The sequence below is a fragment of the Lepisma saccharinum genome, chromosome 8, assembly GCF_977018435.1.
Source record: "Lepisma saccharinum chromosome 8, izLepSacc3.1, whole genome shotgun sequence".
Classification (NCBI taxonomy): Eukaryota; Metazoa; Arthropoda; class Insecta; order Zygentoma; family Lepismatidae; genus Lepisma; species Lepisma saccharinum.
The window spans coordinates 22691952-22717583 of NC_139236.1; the positions used below are offsets into that span (position 1 = coordinate 22691952).

A 25632-nucleotide genomic window follows, 5' to 3' on the forward strand; every position below is an offset into this window, starting at 1 on the left:
AAGTTTCAAATATCTTCATGACTTGTTTTTTGTTCATGCAGAAGTAGCGAAAAAGTAGCGAAGTAGCGAGTAGCGCACAGGAGTAGCGTAGCGAGCTACTTTTAGGTAAATGTAGCTGTAGCTGTAGCGAAGCTACATTTTGGAAAAGTAGCTGTAGCTGTAGCGAAGCTACTTTTAAAATGTAGCGTTCCAATCACTGTACATACCCAAGGACTCTTCAACTCTTCTCATCAGTAGAATATCTGCATCATTTCAAATTAATCATGTAGAGTTCAGAATTGATGACTCACCACGAATATTTCATTTTAATGAAATAATTGAAAATGACAATGTCGTTTGCATTTACAATAACAGGTGGTATGTAAAAAAAATAATAATAAAGTGTTCCCCTGTGCTTAGCACCACGCCATGAAGGCGTATAGGGGGTGTGGGGGTAACGCCCCACACTTTCTTGATCTGGTCGTGAGTGCGGCTGATGTGATCAGCACCATGCCCCTTACCGCCTTTACCCCCCAGGTTTCCCCAGGTACCCATGTTATTCGACGCTGGCTGGTCGCCGGGGCCGCTTCCATCGTTAGAAAAGTTCCCGGATTTGAACCGGCCTGGGATCAAACCCGGGACCTTTAGCATCGTAGTCAGACGCGTTACCGACTGAACCACCGTGGACACTAACAGGTGGTATGTAGGTAAAGTAATTGAAATGTCAAAAGAAAACAATGATGTTAAAGTGATGTTCCTCAATCCTGGCGGACCATCAATGAGCTTTACTTTACAAAGAAATGATGTTGCTTGGGTGAAGTTGAACAATATAATTAATGTTCTGACACCATGTGACTTCACCACTGGTACTGGGAGAACATACAACATTTTACTCAACAGAAAAACACAGAACTGTCACAAAGTTACAAGAAGAAATAGTCCGTTGATCAATCATCTCCGTGCCAATCAGTGTTTTCGGGACCACGCACCAGTCGGATATTTTTTCTTTTTTTCATGGCTCCATGGATTGAGAGACAGACAAGATCCCCTGTAACTTTGATATCCATGTGTAGATAGTGTGTATATATATATATTGTTGTATTATGTGTAGTGATATATGGAATTGTAAATGTCATTGTGATGTAATATATTGAATTGCAAACTGTGTATATCATAGTGGTATATGTAACTGGGATACAAAAATAGAGGAAGAACTTGAATACGTATATTCTCAAGCGTTTAAATGCTTGTCATATTTTACAGGTAGCTTATGTTATATTTCGCAGACAATTGTTGTATATATTATGTTATATTTCGCATACACTTGTTATGTATCAGAGTGGATGTATTGAGTAAGGTTTGATAGTATTGGATATTCATAAACCTTTAAGAAACATGTGCATGCAACTTGTATATACTTACTGACATAATAGTACTCTTGTTTGTTTACTAACATTTGTCTTCTCAATCCAAAAAGTGATTTTGATTTGATTTGATTTTTATTAACAAAAGCACACTAAGTATATATTGAAATATATCAACTAGTAACTAACCAGTTTATCTATTTTAATTTCTGTTTACCCTTATAAAATAATGGAAATCAGGTCACTTTAAGCCTATTTATTATTATGTTTTCACGATGTCATTTTTAGAGATATTTGACAGCCTGTAACATGAACATCGGTGTGAACCCCAAAATGAAATTCACAGGTTTTACTAAGTACTAGTAGGAGTATCCATGGCCAAAATTTCTAATTTTTGGCAGGTCCCCCTTTAGAGATATTTGACCTTGAAATTCACAAATTTTGGAAATTTTCGGATTTCGGAACTAAAAATCTGACAGAAGGGCTTACAGCCCCGGATTTGTTTCACCATGGCTGAAAAGCCTTCCACTCATAGTTCTTGCAAAAATAATTCCATCCTGTGGTTTCAAGCCCTTTTGATTTTACAGACCTTTAAAATTGGCAAAATTTCCTGTTACGATGGTTATATTGAAACCCATTAAAGTCCCAGTTACTTAATTCTTACCTTACATATATATACATTTTCTGAAAGGCCAGAATCTCTACTTTCAGGCAGTGAAAACTAGAACATTCCATCTGTAATAGAAATCACACAGCAACCTTTTTTCAAAACCCTTTTAAACACTCATTTTTGCTTCCCGCAGTGATGAAAAATGAGCAGAAATCCAAGATGGCGGAAGATTTTTTTTAAAAAAAAATTAACAAAATGGTCAAGCAACCAATTGATTTAAAATTGGGTGATTTCACATGGAATGACTCTTTTTGAATGTGCATGGTTCACCAATTGTCTCACAAATTGAAATTTGCACTTACATAAACAAATTTCCAAGTACAATATCATTTCTTGTCTCAAAAGATATGGAAATGAAAATTGGTGATGTGCCTCGCCTCTTGCCTCATCTTGCCATCTTGGTCATTACCAACTTGTAGGGGTTTTCATTTTAATTCAGCTTCAGTGGAAACCTGAGGTTTAAAACGGTCACTTCAGGATCAAGAGATTCACCATGTAATTCTGCCCTTGCATTGCCAAAATGTATTACGTTCTTCAACACATCATTGTCACATTTATTCAGTGCCAAGTGTTTGTATCATTGTGAATGAGAAAACTGTAAACAGTGAAAGTAGAGACATAACATTTAATGACGATTTTTTTGACAATAAAACAAGAGAGAGGGAAGATACAAATATGGCAACACAGGGGCACTCGGGCACAAGCAAAAGGAAAGTGAGAAGAGAAACTGGGGTTTTCTTATCTTTGTAGAACTGCAGTTTCTATTCAGAAGAAAAACATGAAACCATTAGTTCATATTTTCTGTTGCAATGTATCTTCAAACATATCCACTTAAGCAGAAACTGAAACAGCTCCAGAATAGCAAAAGGCACCATGTGTCGGAGAGTAAATATAATGTATTTGTCAACAGTAATACACAAGACTGTTTTCTGACCTTCTCTATTCATTTATATCTGTGGATGTGATGTGTTGCTTGCATTTGAATGTAACTATAGTGTCAACCTCACGGTTTCATCGTTTTGTTATGTTTATATGAATGTGTAATGGATAAACAAAGATGGAGGAGAATTGTTGCTTTAATAAGCTAAATTGCTCATCTACTTCATAGACAATTTCCTCTACAGGGAAGGTGAAGATGTTCACATGTAGACTACATATATATGTTAGGATAAGTAACTTTTTCGTACAAAAAATAAATACAATTAATCTTACTTATTCCCCATGAAAGAAATACAGATTTTTTTATATGTACCCAAATGTTTGAACATATTACATATTGAACGGGACTACTAGCACTGTGCCTTCACTTACAGCAAGAAATCATTCTTCAAATTGTCTTCGAAGTAGTATCTAAAGCATACAGATCATACACAACAGCTGTTTATTAGAATTAAAATTAGAAATTCTTTATTCATGGGCGAACTCGCTAAGAACAGCGTGAAATATCACCACATCAAATGAGTGACCTTTCATCCACAAACAGACCAACATGAGTATACTTTCTTTTACGTTCACCCATTTTACTGCCTTGGCAATATCCATGAGAGGTGAATAAATTTTTGACATTTCATATGATTTCAATGCTGTTCTTTTTGTGTTTTTCTGTTCATTTTAAGGTAGTGCAGGATGGGAAATTTTAAAAATCACAACATTCAAAACAACAATTGTTTACTATTTCCTGACAGTCAGAAAAATGTTCATGATTTCCCAACACTGAAAATCTCAAATTCTGAACACCACTCATCTCCAAGAAGTGATTGTTTACAAATTCTGAACTGAAAGCTGCATTTTTCAAGAAATGTCTGGTGCTTATAGAGCATAGAGTTAAGTACTTTTAATGCATGACTGTTCAAAATTTCCATACTATTTGGGATCCCGAAAATCAGGAAATAAGTTTCTGGGGCCAGGATTCTGCACACCCCTAGTGTATTTTATCTAGTAAAAATGCAGTTGAACACAATACGTGAACTTTGTATTAGTACCTTCTTAGAAGTAACAACACAATCAAGGGTAACATACCAATACACATAGCTTCCAAAAATTTGGCAAGGTATGCACTGAAAGTAATAATGAGTCAAGTGATATTACTCAAAGTCAGAAACCACTATTTTTATTCTACCTATGGTAATATATAATTTGGACCTTGTTGTTACTTTTCCACATAACATCCAGATCGGCCGACACATTTGTGCCGCCGTAATGGCAGCTGGAAAATGTCAATCTTGTAGCTGTCAGTTTCAGCACAACATAACCACCGGTGAACCTCATTCTTCACCTTGTCATCCATCTATCTTGAACAAATCTTATGATAACTAAGTCTTTATGATGTCCTGTATAGCACTGTGTCCAGTGTTCAGATGTGCAATGTCTCGTATAGTTATCCTACTGTTACCTTGGATAAGCTCGCCAATCCGGTCTGTGTTGTTGGGCATGGAAGCTGTTTTCGGTCTTCCACTACGAGGTTTATCAGCAATGTCTGTGTTACCATCTCTAAAATGTTTTACCCACCTTTTCACTGTACTGTAGCCCATGCAGGCATCTCCATAGAAGTTCTGTAAACACTGATGAATTTCTGCAGCTCCTTATAAATGGATGGAGAATGGATATTTTGTGGGAAAAATCTGTGAAATTTAGGGTAGTAGGGAAAAACTAGTGATAGATGTACTTATGTATTTTGACTCAGTCTAATGAATTATTCTTGTTGTGTATTACTTACTTTGTGGGGTGAATATTTGCAGAAAAATTCTAAATGTATTTGTGAAGTGATATAAATATAGTTTCCCTTTCCACGAGGGGAAAAAACAGTATGTATGCATGAGTACATGAATTTTTTTACTGTTGAAATCATTGTACATTAAATAATATAGTAACTTCACATAGATGCATGTGCTTGATGAATTTTGTGCATGATTCCTGCATGAATGAAAATCTATCCTCATTTTTGCATGCTCTTCTTTTTTTCCTACCACAAGCAAATGCCTAGGACTGAACAAATCCAAGTAAGCTACAAGTATGTATAATTTAACTGCTTTATTTACATATTTATTTCTTCTATTAATCTGGTTTCATGTAAATTTGAACTTGATTTTGGCTGTTGTGTCTATTTTCAGTCATTAATGTTGATTTACTTTTAGTTGTGCACTGCATTTTTGAATGGGTTGTATCATGTAATTCCAGGAAGGTTGATGTCATGCTATGAATGTTTAGTTGGACCTGTAGGTCTCTCAACAATGATTCTTGCAAAAGGTTCCTATTTCAAAGGTCCTGATATACTCAAATCTTAAAAAAAAACGATCTGATTGGATTTCCGTATGGACTATAGATTGAATCAGTTTCCACATACCTAAATGTCATGGAAACCCTGGAAAAGTCAGGAAACATTAAATTTGATTGTTGTTCATACCACACATATAATTTTTTTTGTACAGTTGTTTAACTAACTTGGAACACTTTCAAACTTTAACATTTTCTATTTTGATTAATTGATTTTTAATTTTTTTTTTTTTAACATTGATAGTATATCATAGTCTCCTGAAATTATAACCTTTCATTCAATGTAAATATGGAAATTTGTACATATCCCAAATAAGGAGTTAAGTCAGTGGCCCTAACATAAGACAGTAGTAAAAAACACAACTATTATTCATATATTAAGAGATACTGTCTGGTGCAATGCATTGGAACATTACAAAAGGTTAGTAAAATAATAAAAACCAATAAACTAAAAAAACTAATATAAATTACCCATCAAATCATACTGTATTTTAATTCCATCACAAACTACAAAAAAAGTAATGAAAGTAAAGGAAATTCTTCCAATAAGCACTTTTTACTTTGACAGTAAGGGCAAGAAATGAATACTGATTTTCCTATACCTTCTTCAGATTTTTCAAGAAGTTTTAAACCTATAAGAAGCTTTCTGCCATCCTTCCATCCTTTTTTTTTTATCCTTTTACCTTTTGTCTAATGTTTTAAACTTCTTGGGAAGTCTGAATTGGGAATGAAATGCTGTGAATGCGAAAAGATAACCACTTGTAACTAAGTACTTTTTAAATATTTTTCTTATTGATGAATACGGAGAGATCTAATAAGGACTTGGATCAAGATTTAACTCTTCTGATTTCTTTCTGAACCTTCAGCATTTTCACTACATTTCTTTAACATTCTTGTTAAAAATGATTTAATCTATTCAGGTGAAAAAATAAAGTATACCCAGTGTGTCACAAAGTGTCACAAAAAGAATAATAATATGTGCTTGTTCTTCAAGTTGAATTAACCTATTTGAGTAAAACTTTATCATCAGACAAAGAAAAAATTATGTCCTCTGCCAAATTATTATCTAAATGAAGTAATTTTTATCAGTTAAATTCATAAAATAACAGCGACATTGTCAATACACTTCTTACATGCTATGAATAATAACAACTTCAACAATTTTGAAAGCACTTTCTAGAATTTTCATTTCACTTGTATTATCACTATTTGTATTATATTTCATGATATAAATTATAGCAACAAAGTAAAAGTGACATCAAACTTATTGGAAAGAAGTTCAAAGCATGTAATAAAGTTTAGTAAAGTTTAATAATAAGAAAATCAATTAAAGTTATTTTCAATTTTGCATTCTGTTCTTATGTACTGTACTGAAACAATACAGTTGAACTTTCATGTTGTTGAATAAACTTTTTTTTTTCATTAAAGGGATGAAAAGGCATGAGCTGGAAAATTTATTCAAAGCAATTAATGAAATTACATTCATTATGTTTATGATAAACTTTTACTTTCACATGCATTCGATAGGATGTAGGAAATTGTACATTACTTCTGCATTTTCTCAACAGGTAATCTTCAGCCAAAGCTCAGACCTCATGGAGAGGCAATCCAGCATGGCTTCCTCCACGGAAGAGGTTTCTGCTCCAAATAATGATCTGTCGGCTGGCTCTCGCCGTGATGAAGGAACAACAGAACAGTTTGGAGTTTTCAAAGATTTTGACTTCTTGGAATATGAAAGTGAGAGTGTAGAGGTATGTGGTGGTATTTTACTGTATTTACAATTGAGCTGCTAAGGGTTAAAACTTGATAACCCATGATAGTATGAAACCGAGAAAACACACATGAAAGTTTGTCCTTTGCATTGTGGCTTATGGGTTAACCAGATGTTCTCGCGTGTTTCTGGCTATCAGTGACTACTGAAGGAGCTTCATTCATTATTGTACAGCAACTTTAGACTGTGCAGCAACTGAATCTAATGTTAACTCAATTATGAACAGTGTGTGGTTATCAAGTTTTACACCAGAGCTACTGAATTAATAAATGCTTAAGATTTAATTTAATATAAAAACACTTGTCTCCCTAGGTGTGCCAAATCATGAGAAATTAGTTTATGGTGTTTTTTTTTTGTTTATAACAAATAGTTCATGATTACAGAGTTAATGTTAATAGTTGCACCTATGTTTATGTTGAAATACTCTTAAAGACCTTTGGCCAATGCCAGTAAAGCCCTCTCCTTTCCAAAAACTGCTATTATATTCCAAAGTCTGAAAAATTGCATATCCTTATAATTCCTTCTAGAGCATATTATTTTAAAAAGTTGTATTTTGAAATCTCAACATAAATTTGTTGTAATTTTATACCTGCAAAAGTGAACACAAGTTTAGCACTCTAAGGCTTGGCAGACCGATGCCAACGAAGCCTTTTTTAAAATTTTCCTATTCTTTCAAAAAAACTGCTATGATACAGTCCAAAATTTCTAGAGCATTCACGTGAATCTTCATGTTGTTTGCTTTTGCTGTTGGGTAGATATTCAATAGACTTACGTAGCCACAATATTCTATTTCCTATGCCTAAAGTTTTGCGAAACATGTCCTTCCAGGGTGAAAGCACAGACAACTTCAACTGGGGTGTGAGGAGGAGGCCTCTCAGCGATGGTGACCATGATGGAGAGCGCAGCCTGCACCTCTTGGAAGAAAGTCTCACCGAGAAGACTCCAGTTCTCAGCAAGAGAGAGGTGAGTTTATTGGATCTCAAATATACTTCAAAACATATGGAAAATATCTGTGGGGTTTACCTATGAACAAGTGTTCAGCAGTGTCGGAGGTTTTACAATGACTATTAAGCATTCAATAACAATCACAAACCTTGAGTATACAAAGTGTCCCAAGTAATCAGTGACTGATCTGAATACAGGGAGTACATGAAAGAATATAGCAGTTTCAATATTTTTTTATTTCTTGTAGCGACGGGGTATGAGAACAAACATTATATTGTATGACGATAATCGCCATAAGTGTTGAAGTAGTTGTAACAATTCACGATAGGTGGCATATGCTTACGGCTGATAAAGGTGTTGCTGCTTTGTTTGTAAAAATCCCGCTAGTTGTGTCTTTTGCAGATTACCATTGATATTTACACTTGTCTGCGGTGAGGGATAAATTGGGGAAAAATCACCTTTACTTCGTATTGATCAAAAAGTCACATAAGAGATGAAAGTGTGAAGATGAAATTTGTTTAAAATATCAGCTGTGAATGTTATTCGCATGTTGTTTTGGTGTCATGGGTCAACAATACAGGGTAAGTCAAAATGATGGACCAGATTTCAGACATTTATTCTGTGAAATATAATAAACAAATGTTATTGTGAAACATGTGCTAAGAAAGGTAAACTATCAAAGTTTTTTCAAACAAATCACAAGTTTTTCTTGTATGTACGCATTGCTTGCATTATAGAATTATTTTCTTGTAGTTTACGGTTATTTTGTTTAAAAAATTACTAACCATTGTTATAACTGTATCTTTAGTCAAAATGAAAATAAATGTCTGATGAAAGGAGCGTGTGTTCTCCTGAAACGTCACAAAGAAAAACTGTTTTCTTATGCTTGTAATAACCGTAAACTACAAGAAAATAAATTACAAGTGTTCTATGTGAGCACCTTGCGTAACACGGCACACATCAAGCCGATAGTCTATCTCCTGTCAAACCTTGTGTAGCATGTTGCGGTCAATATCAGCAATGGCTGCTGTGATGTGGGCACGCAGGTCATCCAATGTACCACCACTTCCAACAAAACCCCACATGAAGAAATCACATGAGGTCAAGTCGGGGGAACGAGTTGGCCAATGTAGGAAAGGTTGATCCTCTGGAGATGCACGGCCTATCCAACGTTGTTCCAATGCCCAATTGAGATGGTCCCGAACGCTGCCATGGTAATGCGCAGGGGCACCATCCAATTGAAGAATGAAATCTGCGCTATCCTCTGCAAGCTGTGGAAGGAGCCATAGTTGCAGCATATCAAGGAAAACAAGTCCTGTCACAGTACGTTCATGGAAGAAAAAAGGCCCATAAATCTTTTCATGGGAAATGGCACAAAAGGCATTCACTTTGGGAGAATCGCGTTCGTGTTTCACAAATTCATGGGGGTTAGCAGTTCCCCAAATCCTTACGTTGTGTCTATTCACTTTCCCTGAAAGGTGAAAAGTTGCTTCATTAACCTCTCAAAGAACCCATCCGTTTCCATTAATGCGAGGAAATCAGCACAGAAGGACGTGCGCAAAGCATAATCAGTGTGTTTTAATGCTTGAACTAGTTGCAAGTGGTAGGGTTTCATTTGTAAACATTTCTGCAGAACCCACCAGACAGTTTTCTGTGGAAGTTGAAGTTCTCTCGCTGCCCGGTAGGTGGACTTCTGTGGACTCCGCACAAAACATGTGCGCACTCTCTTCCCCAGTTGGCGGACGGCCAGTCGATTTTAGTGGATATGACAGCTTTCACTTCCTGGTCCGTGCTAAACTTCCTTCCGTGTAACTCTTTCTTAAGTGTTGGAAACTCCCAGAAATCGCAGGGTGTGAGGTCTTGGATGTGTGGAGGGTGGTCTAGAGACTGCCCACAAATTTTCTCCAAAGCTGCCATAGCTTGCCCTGCCACATATGGCTTAGCGTTATCCTGCAGGAGAAACCATTCTTCATGAAGCAGTTCACGTCTTCTTTTGCGAATTGCTCCTTCTAATGCACTTGCAAAACATTAGCATAATAATTTCCATTTCCAGTTTGATTACTTGGAACCCAATGCTGCAGTACTATTCCACATCTATCTTCTTTCAACAATCTCTCTGCTTTCACAATGTTCTCATCATTCACTGATGTTGATGGACGCCCACTTCTGGCCTTATCCTGCACATTGCATTTACCTTCCTTAAAATGCTTCCACCACTTGAATACAGCCGATCACCGTAAGCTTCTTTGATCATCTCAAACGTTTCCTGGACACTTTTGCGTAACTTCACACAAAATTCAATAGGGACCCTTTGGTAATTATTGGTATATCATTCCCATCCGCCATTGTAATACACTCTGTGGTTCGACTTTTATAGCGAGCAAACAAACAACAGCTGCGTGTTGGTTCACTCATACATTAACAAAGCACACCACAGGCTATCTTCGCATGCAACAATCACAGACTCGGCTTACACAGAATTGGCGCAGTGTTGCGAATCCATGAACTTTCGGAATTTCTCTCGTATTTAATAATGTAAAAGCCCATTGTAATTTCATGCATTCTGAAATTAAATATTGTTAAAAACTGTGTTTTGTATCATAAATATTCTCAGATTTTACACTGGAACAAAAATAGTACTACCATATTTCCAATGTGTCATATTGAAACATTGATCTTCAAATGCAACAAATTTGAAGCCAGGGTAGACATTGCACTGTATTAAACAAATCATGTGTCTTATTTTATTAAATTTGAATGGTCAAAAATAGAGTATTGCAGTTGGTATTAGATTTTTTTACAGATTCGATCTGTTTTCTGTATTCCAATTTTGACTGATATTCGTACGTTAGTAATTTGTTTTGATACATCTGTAGTATAAACTGATGAAAGTTATCCACTGTGCATTGCACTGTGCCCCAAATGGCATTACATTCCTGAAAAATTCCAGTATTCTTGTGTTTCCTTGTAGCGTGTTGTACCAGAAGAATCCTCAGATGATGAAGTTGGTTCTGAATCTCCTTTGGACGAGGTAGCTGTTCCTCCGGAATTTCGATCTGGTTCTGCTAGTGGCAGTGGAATGTTCCCACCTTCTTCTCTCAGCCTGAGGGAAAGAACCAGACATGATTCTGGAACTCGCTCAGATACTTCGTAAGTACATCATATAGAGTAATTTGCAAGTTATGTGCTGAAGCCTATTTTCAATATTTTTTCATTTTTGTAATATTAAGTCTCATTCTTCAAGTTCTTTTAATTGACAAAAGACCATTAATGTACGTGATGAGTTTACCTTAGGAAAAGCAGCTGCATTTTTTGGAATGATAAATTGTATTTTTTTTTTTTTTTTTGGATTGATAAATTGTATTTTAAAAAACTGGGTACTAATATTCTATAAAACAAAATTACACTCACTTGAAGGAATATAGCCGACCTCTGTGGTGGAGTGGTTAGCACAGCATGCTACAAAGCTAGAGGCTTGGGTTCGAATCCCAGCCGGGCATGGGCATTCCTTGTGAGTGTCCCTTCATCAATTTCATCATGTCATCCTCATCTTCGAAATTAGCCAAAAGTGGCAGAAAAGTGTTGTTAAGTAAGCAAAATCAAATCAAATCAAACCTAAAGAAATATTAGATCAGTAAAATTATAGGCAATTTTATCGATAAGCCAATATGCCACTTTCAGCCAATACCAATAGAGTATTGCATGATTGGTTATGTATTGTAATATAAATTCAGTACACTACAAAATGCTCTTGATAATCCTGGATTCGAGTTCTGACCAGTAAGAAAAGTGATTGTTCTTTGAATCTCATCGTTATCTTGAGTGACGCAGGCATGTATTTTTTGTACATGGCCCGTGGTGTTTAAGAAAATGCCAGAACACAAGGAGTGGTCAGTGTGGATCTATGTGATGTGAAGCGACTTTGCGTTGGATCCGAGTGTGCAAATCTGGGGAAGGTGAAATTGAGACTGTGGCAATGCTTAGACAAGTGTTACGGGAAAAAGCGTAAGCTGTACGTGGGTCTTTGAATGGCATACTCGGTTCACAGCAGGTCTGACAATCTTTGACAAATGGCTTTGACAGGTGGCTCCTCAGCTGCACAACACCATACATTGTTGCCAAAGCTCAACAGCTTGTTCGTGAGGTTTGACGTTGAACCATTCATCACCTTGCTGATGAAGTAGGGATTGATTATGGGCATGTCGATGGAATCTGAGTGCTGAATTGGGCATTCATCGTGTCAGTGCAAAGGCAGTACTAGACACCCTCGAAGAACATTACTTCCAATGCATTTTAAAAATGACTGGAACCTGTGTATATGTGCAGAAGGGGACTTACTTTGAGGGTGATGGTGGCCAGTAGGCCCGAATTGCATTTATGATCAGATGGTACCACCAGTCCTGAAAAGTTTGGATACTGCCCTGTGTGTATGAAAATGTGAAAAAGTAAATTTTTCCTGCTTCTGGATATTTCTTCAATTTGAATACTAACTATACTTATTCTATACCATATATTATGCCATTTTAAGTATTACAATTCAGCTGATTCTCTTACAGATTCCCACAAATATTAATACTTGAACATTGTAGCAACCTAAAATTCTTCAAAATAGTTTTAAAAGTGTTCCATTACAACTATACCAGATTTTATTTGCTTTTAACTTTCATAGCTTCACATACCACTTGAAAGTTATCAAAATAATAAAACTACTCCAATTCATTCATGAAATTTATTTTTGTCAAACAATATTGGGGCAAAGTTAATAAAAAAATATATATATTGCATAATTTCCAGGATAGTTATTTTCCACGGCAACTGCTTTTGATGATATAGTCCAATAGTGGTCAAAATAATTAAATACTTCATTAAAATCAAAGAAATTGTGTCAGTTTTTCTTGTATGTACGCATTGCTTGCATTGTAGAATTATTTTCCTGTAGTTTACGGTTATTACAAGCATAAGAAAACAGTTTTTCTTTGTGACGTATGTTCTCCTGAAACGTCACAAAGAAAAAATGTTTCTTATGCTTGTAATAACCGTAAACTACAGGAAAATAAATTGTGTCAGATGTTGAAGATGATTTTCTGAAGCGAGATGATTAAAGCAAATCTTCACATCCAAACCACCATTTTTCCATTGCAGAGGATCCAGTGCTGGGGATTTGGGAGATGTGACACCTTGCAATGCATCACCCAATTTGACGGTACTGATGTCTTCATTCCGACCAATCGCACGAGACGATGCCGAAGAAGCATGGAGGAACCAGATTCAGAGTCTCCTGAACGAAGTGCCAGCCTCTCCTCTCGAGCTCTTCCAGCTGCGGCTCCGACTCGTAAGGGTAAGGATTCTCTGCCTAACTATCCATTTCTTCTTTTCAAGGGACAAAGCACCACAAGTCAGAAGAATTCTAAGTGCCCCTCCTTCCTCCTTCCTTTATGGATTTCCTAACCATGATATAACAAAGTTTCTTATCCATATAACACAGGTTGCCAATACGGAGAATGCAAATGGGAAAATAAACTTAAGCTGAGGTCTAAGTTTCGGAAACTGGAAAAAATCAGAGGATGGCTTGGCACGAAGGTGGATTGATTTAAATCGCGATTTAAATCAGGTGATTTCTTTTTAAATCACTGATCTAAATCACTTTAAATGAATAATTTATAGAATGATGGACATAAGAATTTTGTAGATATCTGAATCACTTTTGGTGAAAGTACAATAATCTCGTAATTAGTTAATGGTGTTGATTAGGCTCTAAGAAAGGAAAAGAAACAAAATATATGTACTGATGGGGTGAAGCTCATACGAGAGGAAATGTAATATGTAAACTCTAAACACACTTAAATTTCTCTTAATTTAAAATTCAATAACTTTTATAGGCAAAAATAGCAAACATTTTGTGTAGAAAATTATAGAAAATACTAACCATGTTAAACCTTAAATATTATAATTATCACTAAACTGTAAATAAACATGGCAGCTGATATTTTGCAAACTATAATTAAAAAAAGTGCCAAAATTCAGCTACAAATTATAGAGTACATCCAGAATGTTTAATTTTCACTGTCTGATGTATACAGTATCAGAAACAGAAAAGTGTATATTTACATGTAATATTTTATTTGCTTTAATCAAACTGTTCAAATATTTTACAGGGCCGTTTACTAGGCAAAGCCTTTCTATATAAAAAAAAAAAAACATATCTATATGTACGTATGGTGCCAAAAACCAAACAAGTTCCTTTAAGTGTGTTTTATGTTGTTTTTTTTTAAATTGATTTATTTTATTGTAAAAACAATTCTTTAAAAATAAAAATTTTGATTTCTTTCCACCCTGCTTGGTAGAGAATGCCACAGATCCTTGGTTGAGCCACAATTTTCACATAACTTTATGAGAAATTATTTGGCCTTTATTTTCCCAGAAATGAGCTATTTTAGGAAATACTTCATTTCTTTTGTAATGTATACCCAAAAGAATGGCTTATCAATGTTGTTTTATCCTAAAGTATGCCTTGATACTTGACAAATAATATCAATTATATCAAAAACATTGACAAAAGTTAGGAACACATTGAAATTTGTAAATATGTATATCAACGTAATCAAAAGTGATTGTATACCATTGATTTTATTTGTGTTTTTGTATTGCATAATTAAAAAAACGTGGAAAGCATTTTAAAAAAGTAAGTTGCTTGTGTTGAATGCAGCAGCATCAAGACTTAGTCCATAAATTATAACAAGATACTGATAAAAAGAAGATGGTAAAATAAATTATTGTAAAATTTAAGAATTCCAGGTCCAAAACCACAGTTTTCACTAACTTTTCAATTAATTATTTTTAATAGTAAATTTATGAAATGTGGAGATATTGTCAGAAAATTTCCTATCCCACCCATCCTAGGAATTATACGTGGTATGTTAGGAAAGTAATGAGACCGATTTTCTGTAAACGATGAATTTTATTATTTTTACAAATCAAGGTTATCCCCTTCAAAATAGTTCCCTTGGGTAGCTACACAGTGATGGAGGCGTTGTTTCCACTGTTCGTAGCAGTGCTGGAAGGCTTCTGCTGGAATACCTTTTAGCTCGTCGGTTACGCTCTTCTGGATATTATCCAAAGTATCAAAATGGCATCCTTTCAAGTGGTATTTGAGCAAGGGGAATAAAAAAAGTCACAGGGACTGAGATCCGGCGAATAAGAGGGCTGAGGAACCACAGGAATGCTTTTTTTTTTGCCAAAAGTTCATTGATGGAGACTACCGTGTGACATGCTGCATTGTCGTGGTGCAGCATCCAAGTGCATGCAATGTCTGGTTGCACACGTGCAACCCTTTTCCTGGGTCTTGCAAGGACTTCATTCGGTACACACGTTCAAATTTAACTCACTGCTGATCATTCTCACCGTCAATCGACGATCTGACCTCACAAGAGACCTCACTCTTTCCACATTGTCATCCGTTTTTGAGGTTGAAGGTCTTCCCGCATGAGGTTCGTCTTCCACTTGTTCTCGGCCTCCTAAAAAGGACTTGTGCCATCTGAACACTTGTGCCCTAGATAGTGTATGTTCTCCATAAGTCCTTTGTAACTTTTCATAAGTCACAGTGGCGGATTCGCCAAGCTTAACACAAAATTTGATGGCACAATGTTGTTCAAACTTTTGCCAGTCCATTTTCGTAACGCACCTCACAAACACAACTTCACGTCAGATGCTCTCAACAATCGTGTAGCAACTGTAGCAAGTTGAAACTGAGTCAACGGCAAGCATTCGCCTACCTGCCGTGTGAAGGTGGGGGCAGCAGCGTTGCCGGTTCATGCACAGTGTTGCCAGTCTCATTACTTTCCTAACAGACCACATATATTTGTCCATTTCTTAGTGGTTGTTTTTGATGTATGTGTGTAAATTCCAGGATGTTTGCAACAAGACAGTATCTCTGACAAGAGAAGCATGCTGCTACCTTTCTGGAAGTGGCGTTGGGGTTGCCTCTCCCACACGACCTGGAGGAAATGAAGCGGTGAACAACCTAGTCCAGCAGCTGACAGGAGTGTGTGATCTTCTGGTGGTTCGTGCAGAGCCCCCATACGTGTGGTTCTGCCCTGAATCTGTTTCTAGTCCCCGGCTTATGGATTGCATCAGGTTCGGAATGCTCGAGATTCAGGAACACCTGGAAACGTTTCTGGACAAGAAGGATCATGTAATCGAGGTTAGTTAAGGAATGGACCTTAGAAGATCTCTCAACAATTTTACACAAAGTTTTATGTACGAGGTTGATTCAGAAAGTTCCCAGAATCATGCCATTTATGTTGAAGGGTGTGGGATATGGCGATTGTGTTTTTGGTGATAGGATCACATCCTGCAGTCCAGAAATACACATTAATAATGAGGAGGAGAGGGATCAAACCAGTAAGTCAACTGGTCAACCAATAAGTCAAATCCTTCCCCAAGTAAATAGATTTTACTCATTTGATTGCAGAGAAAAGCAAGATGCTCATGTTGAAGGTACTTGATATAAGAAATAAATTTAAGTTAACTGGCATTCCAGCACAAGATCTGGATTTAGATCAAGTAGTAGAATGTAAAATGCAGGCTTCAGATCAAAAAACAAACTTCTTGACTAAAATTTGCCCCCTAACTTTCTCGTTTGTTTGGGTTCATTTTTAAGTCCTTTAAAGTGAGATATTAAACTCTGCGCCTCCACCTGGTGATACCTTTATTAAAAGGTACATCTCCCTAATGTTAAAAAATACTCCTAGATTGAGGTGGGTACAAGTTATAACATATGTGAGAATTACTATTACATTTATGTCAGTGTATTTATAGTTTTAAAATCCTCTCCCCCGAAAAAAACAAAAAAAACAGCTATTTGTTCATCTCTCTATGTAGTAGAAGAGATTCCCCAAGGACATAATAATACATTTATTAGTTTGTAATAATAATTATCAGTTACACTGCTGCTGCATCTATACTAAATAAATCGTAATATGCAATGGGTTTAAAAAAGTCTCAAAACCCCAAACTTTGATGACTTATGACAGAAACCCATGAGCTTTTCTGCATTATAAAGCCTCATCCACCAAGATATTTTTCAATGCTTAACATTACCAAATTTCTCCATATTGTAAATTCTATAAATTAATCAATGGTGGAAGTCTGTGGTTTTTTTTCTTTCTAGAATGCCCCTTTTGGGAAGATACTATGTAAGAAAGTGTCGAAGGGTCATAATTAGACATTGTACGTCTGTCATTTGTGACCTGTTTGTGTCATGTGCAGCATTTGAAGGGTTAAGTGAAAAAGTGCCATTTTAGGGGCATATTACCTCAACTGGCAACACTGGCAGGTTGGAATTTTGTCAATAGGTGCACGCAATATGTGCCCAAGTATTGGCCATACATTTACATGTGCCCTGCTCCAATACTTTTTAAAAAAGGGCAGTATGGCAGCCTTCCATGTGAATGCACACGTTTCAAGTGTCCTCTCCGTGCAAAAGAAATGTCTTTACAGAAAGGGGGGGGGGGGGTCATAATGAATGGCTGAAAGTAGGCTGCACTTGCCCACATAACTGAATCTGGTGACAACCATGAGCCCCTTAGAAAAGTGTCCTGGCAGTAGCGAATAAAGTTGCTACACCCCTTGTCATCAGTGTTATGGTATGTAATCGACCACATGTGACCACTGGCAGTGAGGTAAATGTATGAAATGTATGCTTTGTCCATTGTGACCACAGTTCTCCATTTGAATCCCACCAGGTGTCTTTGATACAGTTTTCTGCAGTTGATTCAGCATTCAGAAATGTGGTGCATGTGGGCCTTACAAATGCACTGCAGCCCGAAACATTTATGGCTGGTCATGTTCACAGTGAAAGGAACAAAATGCACCTTCCTGGCTATCTCACGTTGGGTTGGATTTTCCGAGCATGCCATTCACTGAATCTCCTGGAACACAACAGGTGATACTTTCACAGATGTCCTCTTACGGGTACCTTTTTGGGAGAACATTTAACAACGCAGACCCTGTTGTGTGTACCGGGACACATCTCTTTCACAATGGTTTTCCCAACGGTCTAACCATTCTCCCAACACTGTTTTACTATCCGGTCATTCGAAAAAAGTGCATGGAAAAAGGCCTTGACATTCACTTCCCAATAACGACTTACTTTTGGCACTATTTGACAGCTATGCACATGACACTCCGGCACCTGCAAGCTGTGATACGCGACTCAGAACAATAGCTACACCATCCCTCCAGCTCAATCCCAAAGATGGCAGTGAATATATCCTGAACAACCTTCTGTAGACATGTATATATTTAACAAATAAGTGGCTATTTATCTTGAGGTAACATTGTAGACAAAACCATCTGTGTGATTTGTGATTTAAAGGTAAAATGAACATTTTTTTAAAAAATGAAGTGTCAGGAATATTCTTTATTTTGAAATTTTATGACTGGGAGTCGACATGAAGTTGGAAGAAAAATATGAAAGGGGTGTGTTCCTTTAGAACAAGGCATTACAATAATGATGATGTAATGCATTTCTCTTGCATTAACTGGAAATGTTTTATTGTTCTAGTGTCTGGATGCTATGAAGTCTACAGTGAAGTTGCAGATTTTGAATGAGGGTTCGTCGGAGACCGTTGTGGATGATATACTACTTGATGTGGGAAGAGCTTTGTATAAGCTGCATTTCCAGCTTCTCCTTTTACTTGAAGCTTGTAATAAGATGGTGGGAGCTCTTGCAACAACAGCAAAGAAGCACCAGGTAATTCTTTTTCATATTTAGCTGAAATTACTATGCCCTTGTGTGTGTATGGTAGAATATTCGGTTTACATTACAGATTGTAGAAGTAGCAGTAAAGTGATGCTAAAAAATAAGAAAATTACAAAATATCAATCAAGTACCAATATGAAATTTACGAAAACACTGCCAACAGTAGTATACCCAGGGGAATATCCTTTTTTAAAAAATGGTGGACCACAATGGGGCCTGCAACCTCCACCAATCCCCTCCTCGGGCACCACTGACTACCAGTTCAGAATGAAATGGTAATGTTCCTTGAAGAACATGATGGCTCATTAACCTCCTGACTTAATGTTTGTAACCAGGTGAATTTAGCTTTGAAAAAGAAAGGCAGCATTTATGCATTTCCTTTACAAAATCAAAGCATGTGAATTATATGTAAATATTCATAAAAATATTAACAAATTGGGGAAAACTTCTACCAAATTACAGGATTAATACCAGGTGATTAATTTTTTAATCAAAAAGTATTTTATTGACAAAATTGACAGTACTGCTGAAAATTACTCTATAATAGAAGACAAACTCAGTACATTTCAATGTGGTTGCCCTGTCTAGGCATAGCATCCACCTCTCTTGCACAGACCGGAACACAGGCTCCAACATAGCTGGCGTGATTTCCCCTGTTGCTGCAGCTATTCGCTGTGTCACTTGCTCTATGGTGTTGATGTTTACTTGGCACATCCTAGACTTAATCAATCCTCAGACAAAAGAGTCTAGGAGAGTCAAGTCTGAGAGCAAGCCACCCAAAGTCTTAGTGACCACGGCTGATCCACCTATCGGGGAAGGTGTTAGCGAGGTAGTTCCAAACGATTCTGGCAAAATGGGGTATTGCTGGAAAACAACAGTGTATTTTATCCCATCCTGAACACCATTCATTAGCGATATAAGGTAAATGTTCAAGACTTTTCAATCACCCTGTATAGATATATCACAACAATAAAATTATCAGTTATGACTGTGTGGGTTGACTGATTAATCTGTTTCATCCCAATTTCATGCATGTATGTGACAGTTGCAGCCTTAAATAGCAATATATTGATGGCATAAATTGTTTCTTACAGCTTCTAGATCTGTCGGGGGAAGTAGCAACGGTGAAGGTGCAGCTGAGGAAAGCCTTAGAAGACAGTACGGATTCCGAGCAGGGTACCCCAACCCCTTCGCCTGCACCACCTGTGGAAGTGTTGAGCTTCAAAGAGCTGGAGAAATCACTCATGGAGAGCATCCTTAATTCCAAATGGTCTGCAGCCTTGCAGCATGCACGGCAAAACAGGTTAGTTGTGTTTGCAGATGGGCGGAGAATACATATTGATGGGAAAGTTGGGAAAATGACAGATAATTGCTAGTATCCAACGAGAAGAACATCCATAATTTGTTGGACTAGGGTATACACAGAACTCCATTATACAGATCTACTATAAATGATTCATTCGATTTCAAAACACTGTATTTTCCAAAGTATTGCACATACAGATATGAATGATACATGAAAATAACTGTTATATAATAGCTCACCAAGTTTGCTTCGTGACACACCAGTTGGCAGCACAAGTGCAGTGCCTGTACAAAATGGCAACAAACCGAGAAAACAGTTTTTGTGTGTTGGAATATGCGAGATGTTCATCTATTACGGCAGTTCAGTGTGCATTCAGAAGAGAGTACAGAAAAGAACCAGAATGTAAACAGAGCATTTTGCAGTGGTATCGGCAGTTTCAGGTCACTGGATTGCTACAAAATGTATGGGTGAAACTCGACTACCGCTTGGATGTGTGTCGTGTGGCCAGAGGGACACACATAGAATATTTGTAGAATGTGAGGAAAACTTGACAGTTACTTTCATGAATCATTCATATCTGTATGTGCAATACTTTAGAAAATACATTGTTTTGAAATCGAATGAATCCTGTATGATGTATGGTAGCCCTGTATTTGAACTGTGTTTTTTTTTTTCATTCCTTCAAAGATGACTGGCTCTTCTCTTAAATTATTTATATTTTATTGGCTTTAAGAGTTTTATTGAATCTTAATATATTTAATTGCATAAAAATTACAATAACAAGGTCCCAAGAATATTTATATTCTACTATGTTTTCAAGATACATGCATATTTTTGGTCAAGGGATCACTTTTAAAATACATTATCTCATTGGGGGAGAGGGAATATATATATATATAATGGGTGGGCCATATTGATGGGACACATTTCAAATGCATATGTGGAGCATGTAGGAAGCAACATTTATTACCAAATATATGGAAAACCCTGCCAAAGGACGGGAGTTTTGCACTGTTTCAGTGTTTGAAGATTACATCCCTGAGATGGACACCACCTTCACGAGAACATTCTTTGGCTCTAACAGTCATGTTCAGCATAGTTTTGCACAGGGTTTCGGCAGGGATGGCCGCTATCTCTCTTCGGATGTTGTCCTTCAGTTCATTGATGGTAGTGGGACTTGAGAGTATCAGTATCAGTTCAAAGTGCGACTCTGCCCTATTAATTATGTAAAATAAATTATGACTGGTTATTGAATTTGAATGCCTTCTTTTTTTTTCAGATGTGTCTGGTCAAGTGATGTACTTCTCCCAGCTAGTGAAGATGATGATATAACAGGAATCCTTAATATGTTGTGCAAATTTTTAGCCAAAGATAAGACAGGTAAGCTCTCAATACTTTAGGAGTATTTTAGGTCCATTTTTATGTTATAGAATTGTTGAAACAATATTTCATGGCACTGCTATAAATCTAGAAGAGTTATACAGGGCAAAAATATTAACATGAAATTAGTTTCCTAACTATTCTGAAATAAGATCTGTGTTGAGATTAATGGAAAAATGTCGGCAAGATTAAATCACATTATTTCATCAACTCAAGACTACAATTCTTGAAGTTAAATGGAATTTTATTGCACAGTGGAACCCCAAGTTTATGTAATCAGATTTTACATCTTCCCTTGCACTCTTCATGGCCCTATTAGTGGTGTCTTGCAGAAGTGAAAAGTGCATTACCTTCATTATGAAATACTTTGGTCGTTCATGGTTGACTGATACTTTTATTTTTCAACAGAGGAGCACCAAAATATGTTCGTTTTTCATAGTATTCCCTGTGTGCATCTACGAACCGCTGCCATTATTGTGGAAGAACACAGATTCCTTTGGCGTATAAAGAACTGGGCTGCTGTCGTAGCTGAGGCAGAACATCTTCCCTCTCCGATGTGCTCTTGAAGGGACTCAATTTAGCCAGAGTTGTTGCTGCGAGATTGGCTGGCATTTCGTACAGCACCCTTCATCAATGTGCAGCAATACTGGGCATGAATAACACCTTGCATGTTCCAGAAAACAGTTCCCAAGGTCTTTCCAGTAGGCAGCTGCATTTTGCTTTTGGACTCTAGGGTGAAATGGTGCATCCACGTTTCATCACACAAAATGATTAACTGCAAAAAATTGTGTCACCTTCATCAGTTCGAGCTCTTCACAGATTGTGATGGATGCCCACTTCTGATCAAATGCATGCTGTGGGGAAACCCATTTTGCACAAACTTTGTGGACAACAAATCTTCATGAATGATTGTCTCCACGCTGCTGACACTGATATTTATGTTAACTGCTATGTCCTGACTTGCTCAACATGTGCAATAACCGCAGTCAAACGAAAATGTCCTTGCGGTCATTCATCACAACACTTGTCCTTCCCCAACCTGTTGACAACATTTGTATCATCTTGTTTGTGACATTATTAGACTGTGCTTGCAATCTTCTCAAAAGCTCAGCTAGTTTAACATTATCCTTCCCAGGAAATTTGATTATGCACAGCTACAGACATGCTGCTTGCTGCCAGTTTGGTGCAAGTCCTCTGCGCATTTTATCTTGGGCATGTCATGACAGTGCCTTTTTCATTCTTCACAAGCACTTGCACATGATTTCATATTTTTTTTCACACGAAAGTCCCGGTCAACTTGAGCAACAAAGTTGTTTCTCATAAAAATGATGGGCCTTATAAAAAGCTGACAGTAAAATCACCTTTGTTATGTCGGTTATTCCAACCCTTGTTATTGCTCTCAGTTGAACTACCTTGTTAGTTACACCTTAAGCTGTAATGAATTCTTCTACATGCATCCATGATCTTATACATCCAAATTAAGCCGGTCTTACTAGAATGGAAATTTAAAGGGCCCAGCTGTGTATTCAGTCTTGCATGTAAAAAATGTTCCTGGTCAGCCATGAGTACAAGGGGAAAGTAGTCGGAACGTTTAGCCAGTTACACCATCGTCATCTGCAGATGCTAGTGTAGGCATTGAAAACATAAAAAAATAATAATAAATTGATCTTGCCTCCCCACAGATGTCTTTGCCGTTACTCGCACCGAGCAGGATTTAGCAGAGGTGTGCAGTCGACTCATGGAAGCATATTTCCAAGTCCTAGGAGCGATCAATGCGCTGGAGTCTTACATGAAGGAACATAGATATTGCAGCGACTCTGCTCTACAGAAGACTGAATGTTGAATCCGTTTGTCCCACCAGAAGTACATGTTGTTAAGTTAGGTATCTACACATTTTAACATATTCTACGACATGTATCCAAGACTGACTTTGTTCTGTAATGTGATGAGAGTGGACGGTTTCTTTCCAAAGCTTGTGTATGTATATTTCACCTTTCCACTCCAGAGAAAGGGGAAAAGCTTGGTGTGGTAAATTATATTTCAGTTAATTGTGTAAGAGAAGCAAGAAATGAATGAGGGGTGAAGTGTAGATTATGTGGATTTTTTTTCCATGTCATATATACTATGTAATTATGTTGTAAGAAAACAATTGTCTCATGTGTTTCATGTGTATATGAGTTTTTTTGTTGCATTTAAAGTTGCTTATCAAGAACAGTTGCAAGCACTAGCCATTCAAAGAGGGAAAACTAACAAAACTTGGTAAAGGCCATGCATATACATTTTCTAGTAAATACAGAGGTAATCACATACAAAGGGGTCCAAATTTGCATCCTTGCCTTTGTACTAAAGTACACATTCTATGTAAAGAAAGGGGATTTAGAATCTTCTCTGTCACCTTTATGCAGTTGCTTATAATGTATGAGAAAATATCAATGCCTGCATGTTGAAATTGGGTCACAAATGTATATGTGCTCTAATACTAACATCATTGTCTAAAGTTCTCTGATTGGTAACTTCTTTCTTTGCTTGGTGAGATGCATTTACAGCCACAGAGAGAAATTCCAGCTCTCCAATCACAGTTTGTAAGATCTTTTATATTATATTAAGTGACTATATTAAAAATTGCAGTCAAAATAAATAGCAAATGAGTGTAATTATTATTTTTCACTATGAGAGGAAGCATCAGAGGTGAATCATGAAACCCATCAAATAACATTTTAGTATAGTGTCTTCTTTTTTCATTTATTCATACAATTTGTGCAAGTGTCTTAAGCACATATTTAATCGAACTTTTCAAATATGAAGAAATGAACTTGTGCAAACTTCAAGAACTGTTGAATTAACAAATAACATTTCCATTCAAACACCGTGCAGTGTTGTTGCACTTACCAATTTGAGACATACAAAGTCTCATGCTAATGTATTCAGGTCATTGGAAATTATTGTGAATGTTTTCTCATTGGCTCCACAGGAAAAAATGTAGTATTTTTAATGCTCAAGATATTTACATAGATTGTCCATGATACCAATATTCCTGTTAAGAATCATCATTACACAACTCTAACAAACAGAATATGTTTGCAACAAATCTACATTCTGCTAACCCATGTAGGCGAAACAGATATACTTTGCGTTAATACACTGAACTTGTTACACATGCTAATATACTTATCTTAATTTCACCTCTTATGCATCTCTCAATTATTATTTATATGTATTTACTGAGTTAGTAAAAACCTCAACATTTAGAAAATATAAAAATTGAATTTTTTTGTATATTTCCCATGATAAGATTTTAGCATATTACATTGGCATTTTAAGTAGGTTTCTACATATGCATGCGATTGCCTGATCTGAATAGCTTACAAGATTTTTCTCTGTTGTAGATGTATGTATCCTATTTACAATAGTTTTATTTTTATTTCTGACCATCTGCAACATGTATCTTATTAATCTATAGAAATTGCCTTTTGTGTTTATTAAACTACTACTACACAATCATGGTGGAAATACAAGGCAAGTTCATTGTACTTTTTGAACATTCGGATTTTCACAAACACAAGTAGTATCTCTACTAATTTGTAATAACTGATTAATACATATTTTTACACAGAAACTTAGTACAGGAGCACAGGCTATTTTAAAGCACACTTTGTAATGAACTTAAAATTTTCTAACAGTTTTCTACTAGGATTTTCATTTCTTCCCGCACAAAGATGAACTGATGACATGTTTCCTTAGTGTGACTTCTCTCTGTAGATGGTTCTTTGTGCCAACATAAATGCAAATATGTAACTTGTGTCTAAGTCAGTATTGTAATTACTGTATGAATTGGTAATTTATGTTATTGTGAAAGCAATAAATATGCATTGTGTAATGTAATGTTTGTTTGTTTATATTGCAATGCTCAAAAGTATATGCCTAGTAAAGTACAGAGTGATTCAGAAGTAATGGTGTAAAATAACATTATTTATTTCGATACGAAATGACATACTGCAACCATATTGACATGAAATTAAAATACAATTAACCAAGTTTCTTTTGCATCATTACAAGTGCTCAATGTGGGCACCATTGGTGACACAGCAGACATGAAGATGATACTCAAGTTCGGCCCAGACATACCCCAGCATATCCTCAGAAATAGACTCCACTGTTTTAGTTTGTCAAGGATTTGTGGCA

The 25632-nt window shown here is 36.5% G+C and overlaps 1 protein-coding gene across 4 annotated transcripts in view; it reads left to right on the forward strand.

The window, feature by feature from the left end:
* The window catches only part of fry (microtubule binding protein furry), a 1034138-nt gene extending 1008812 nt beyond the window's left edge, over positions 1-25326 (forward strand). For all 4 annotated transcript variants that reach the window (XM_083126340.1, XM_083126342.1, XM_083126341.1 and 1 more), the window contains 9 exons: positions 6855-7037; positions 7886-8020; positions 10974-11152; positions 13145-13340; positions 15909-16202; positions 18567-18755; positions 19859-20067; positions 21350-21450; positions 23133-25326. In XM_083126340.1, coding sequence (XP_082982466.1) covers positions 6855-7037; positions 7886-8020; positions 10974-11152; positions 13145-13340; positions 15909-16202; positions 18567-18755; positions 19859-20067; positions 21350-21450; positions 23133-23293 — 1647 coding nt within the window. In that variant the 3' untranslated portion in view covers positions 23294-25326. The remainder of the gene's footprint in view (positions 1-6854; positions 7038-7885; positions 8021-10973; positions 11153-13144; positions 13341-15908; positions 16203-18566; positions 18756-19858; positions 20068-21349; positions 21451-23132) is intronic.
* The last annotated feature ends 306 nt before the right edge of the window (positions 25327-25632 follow it).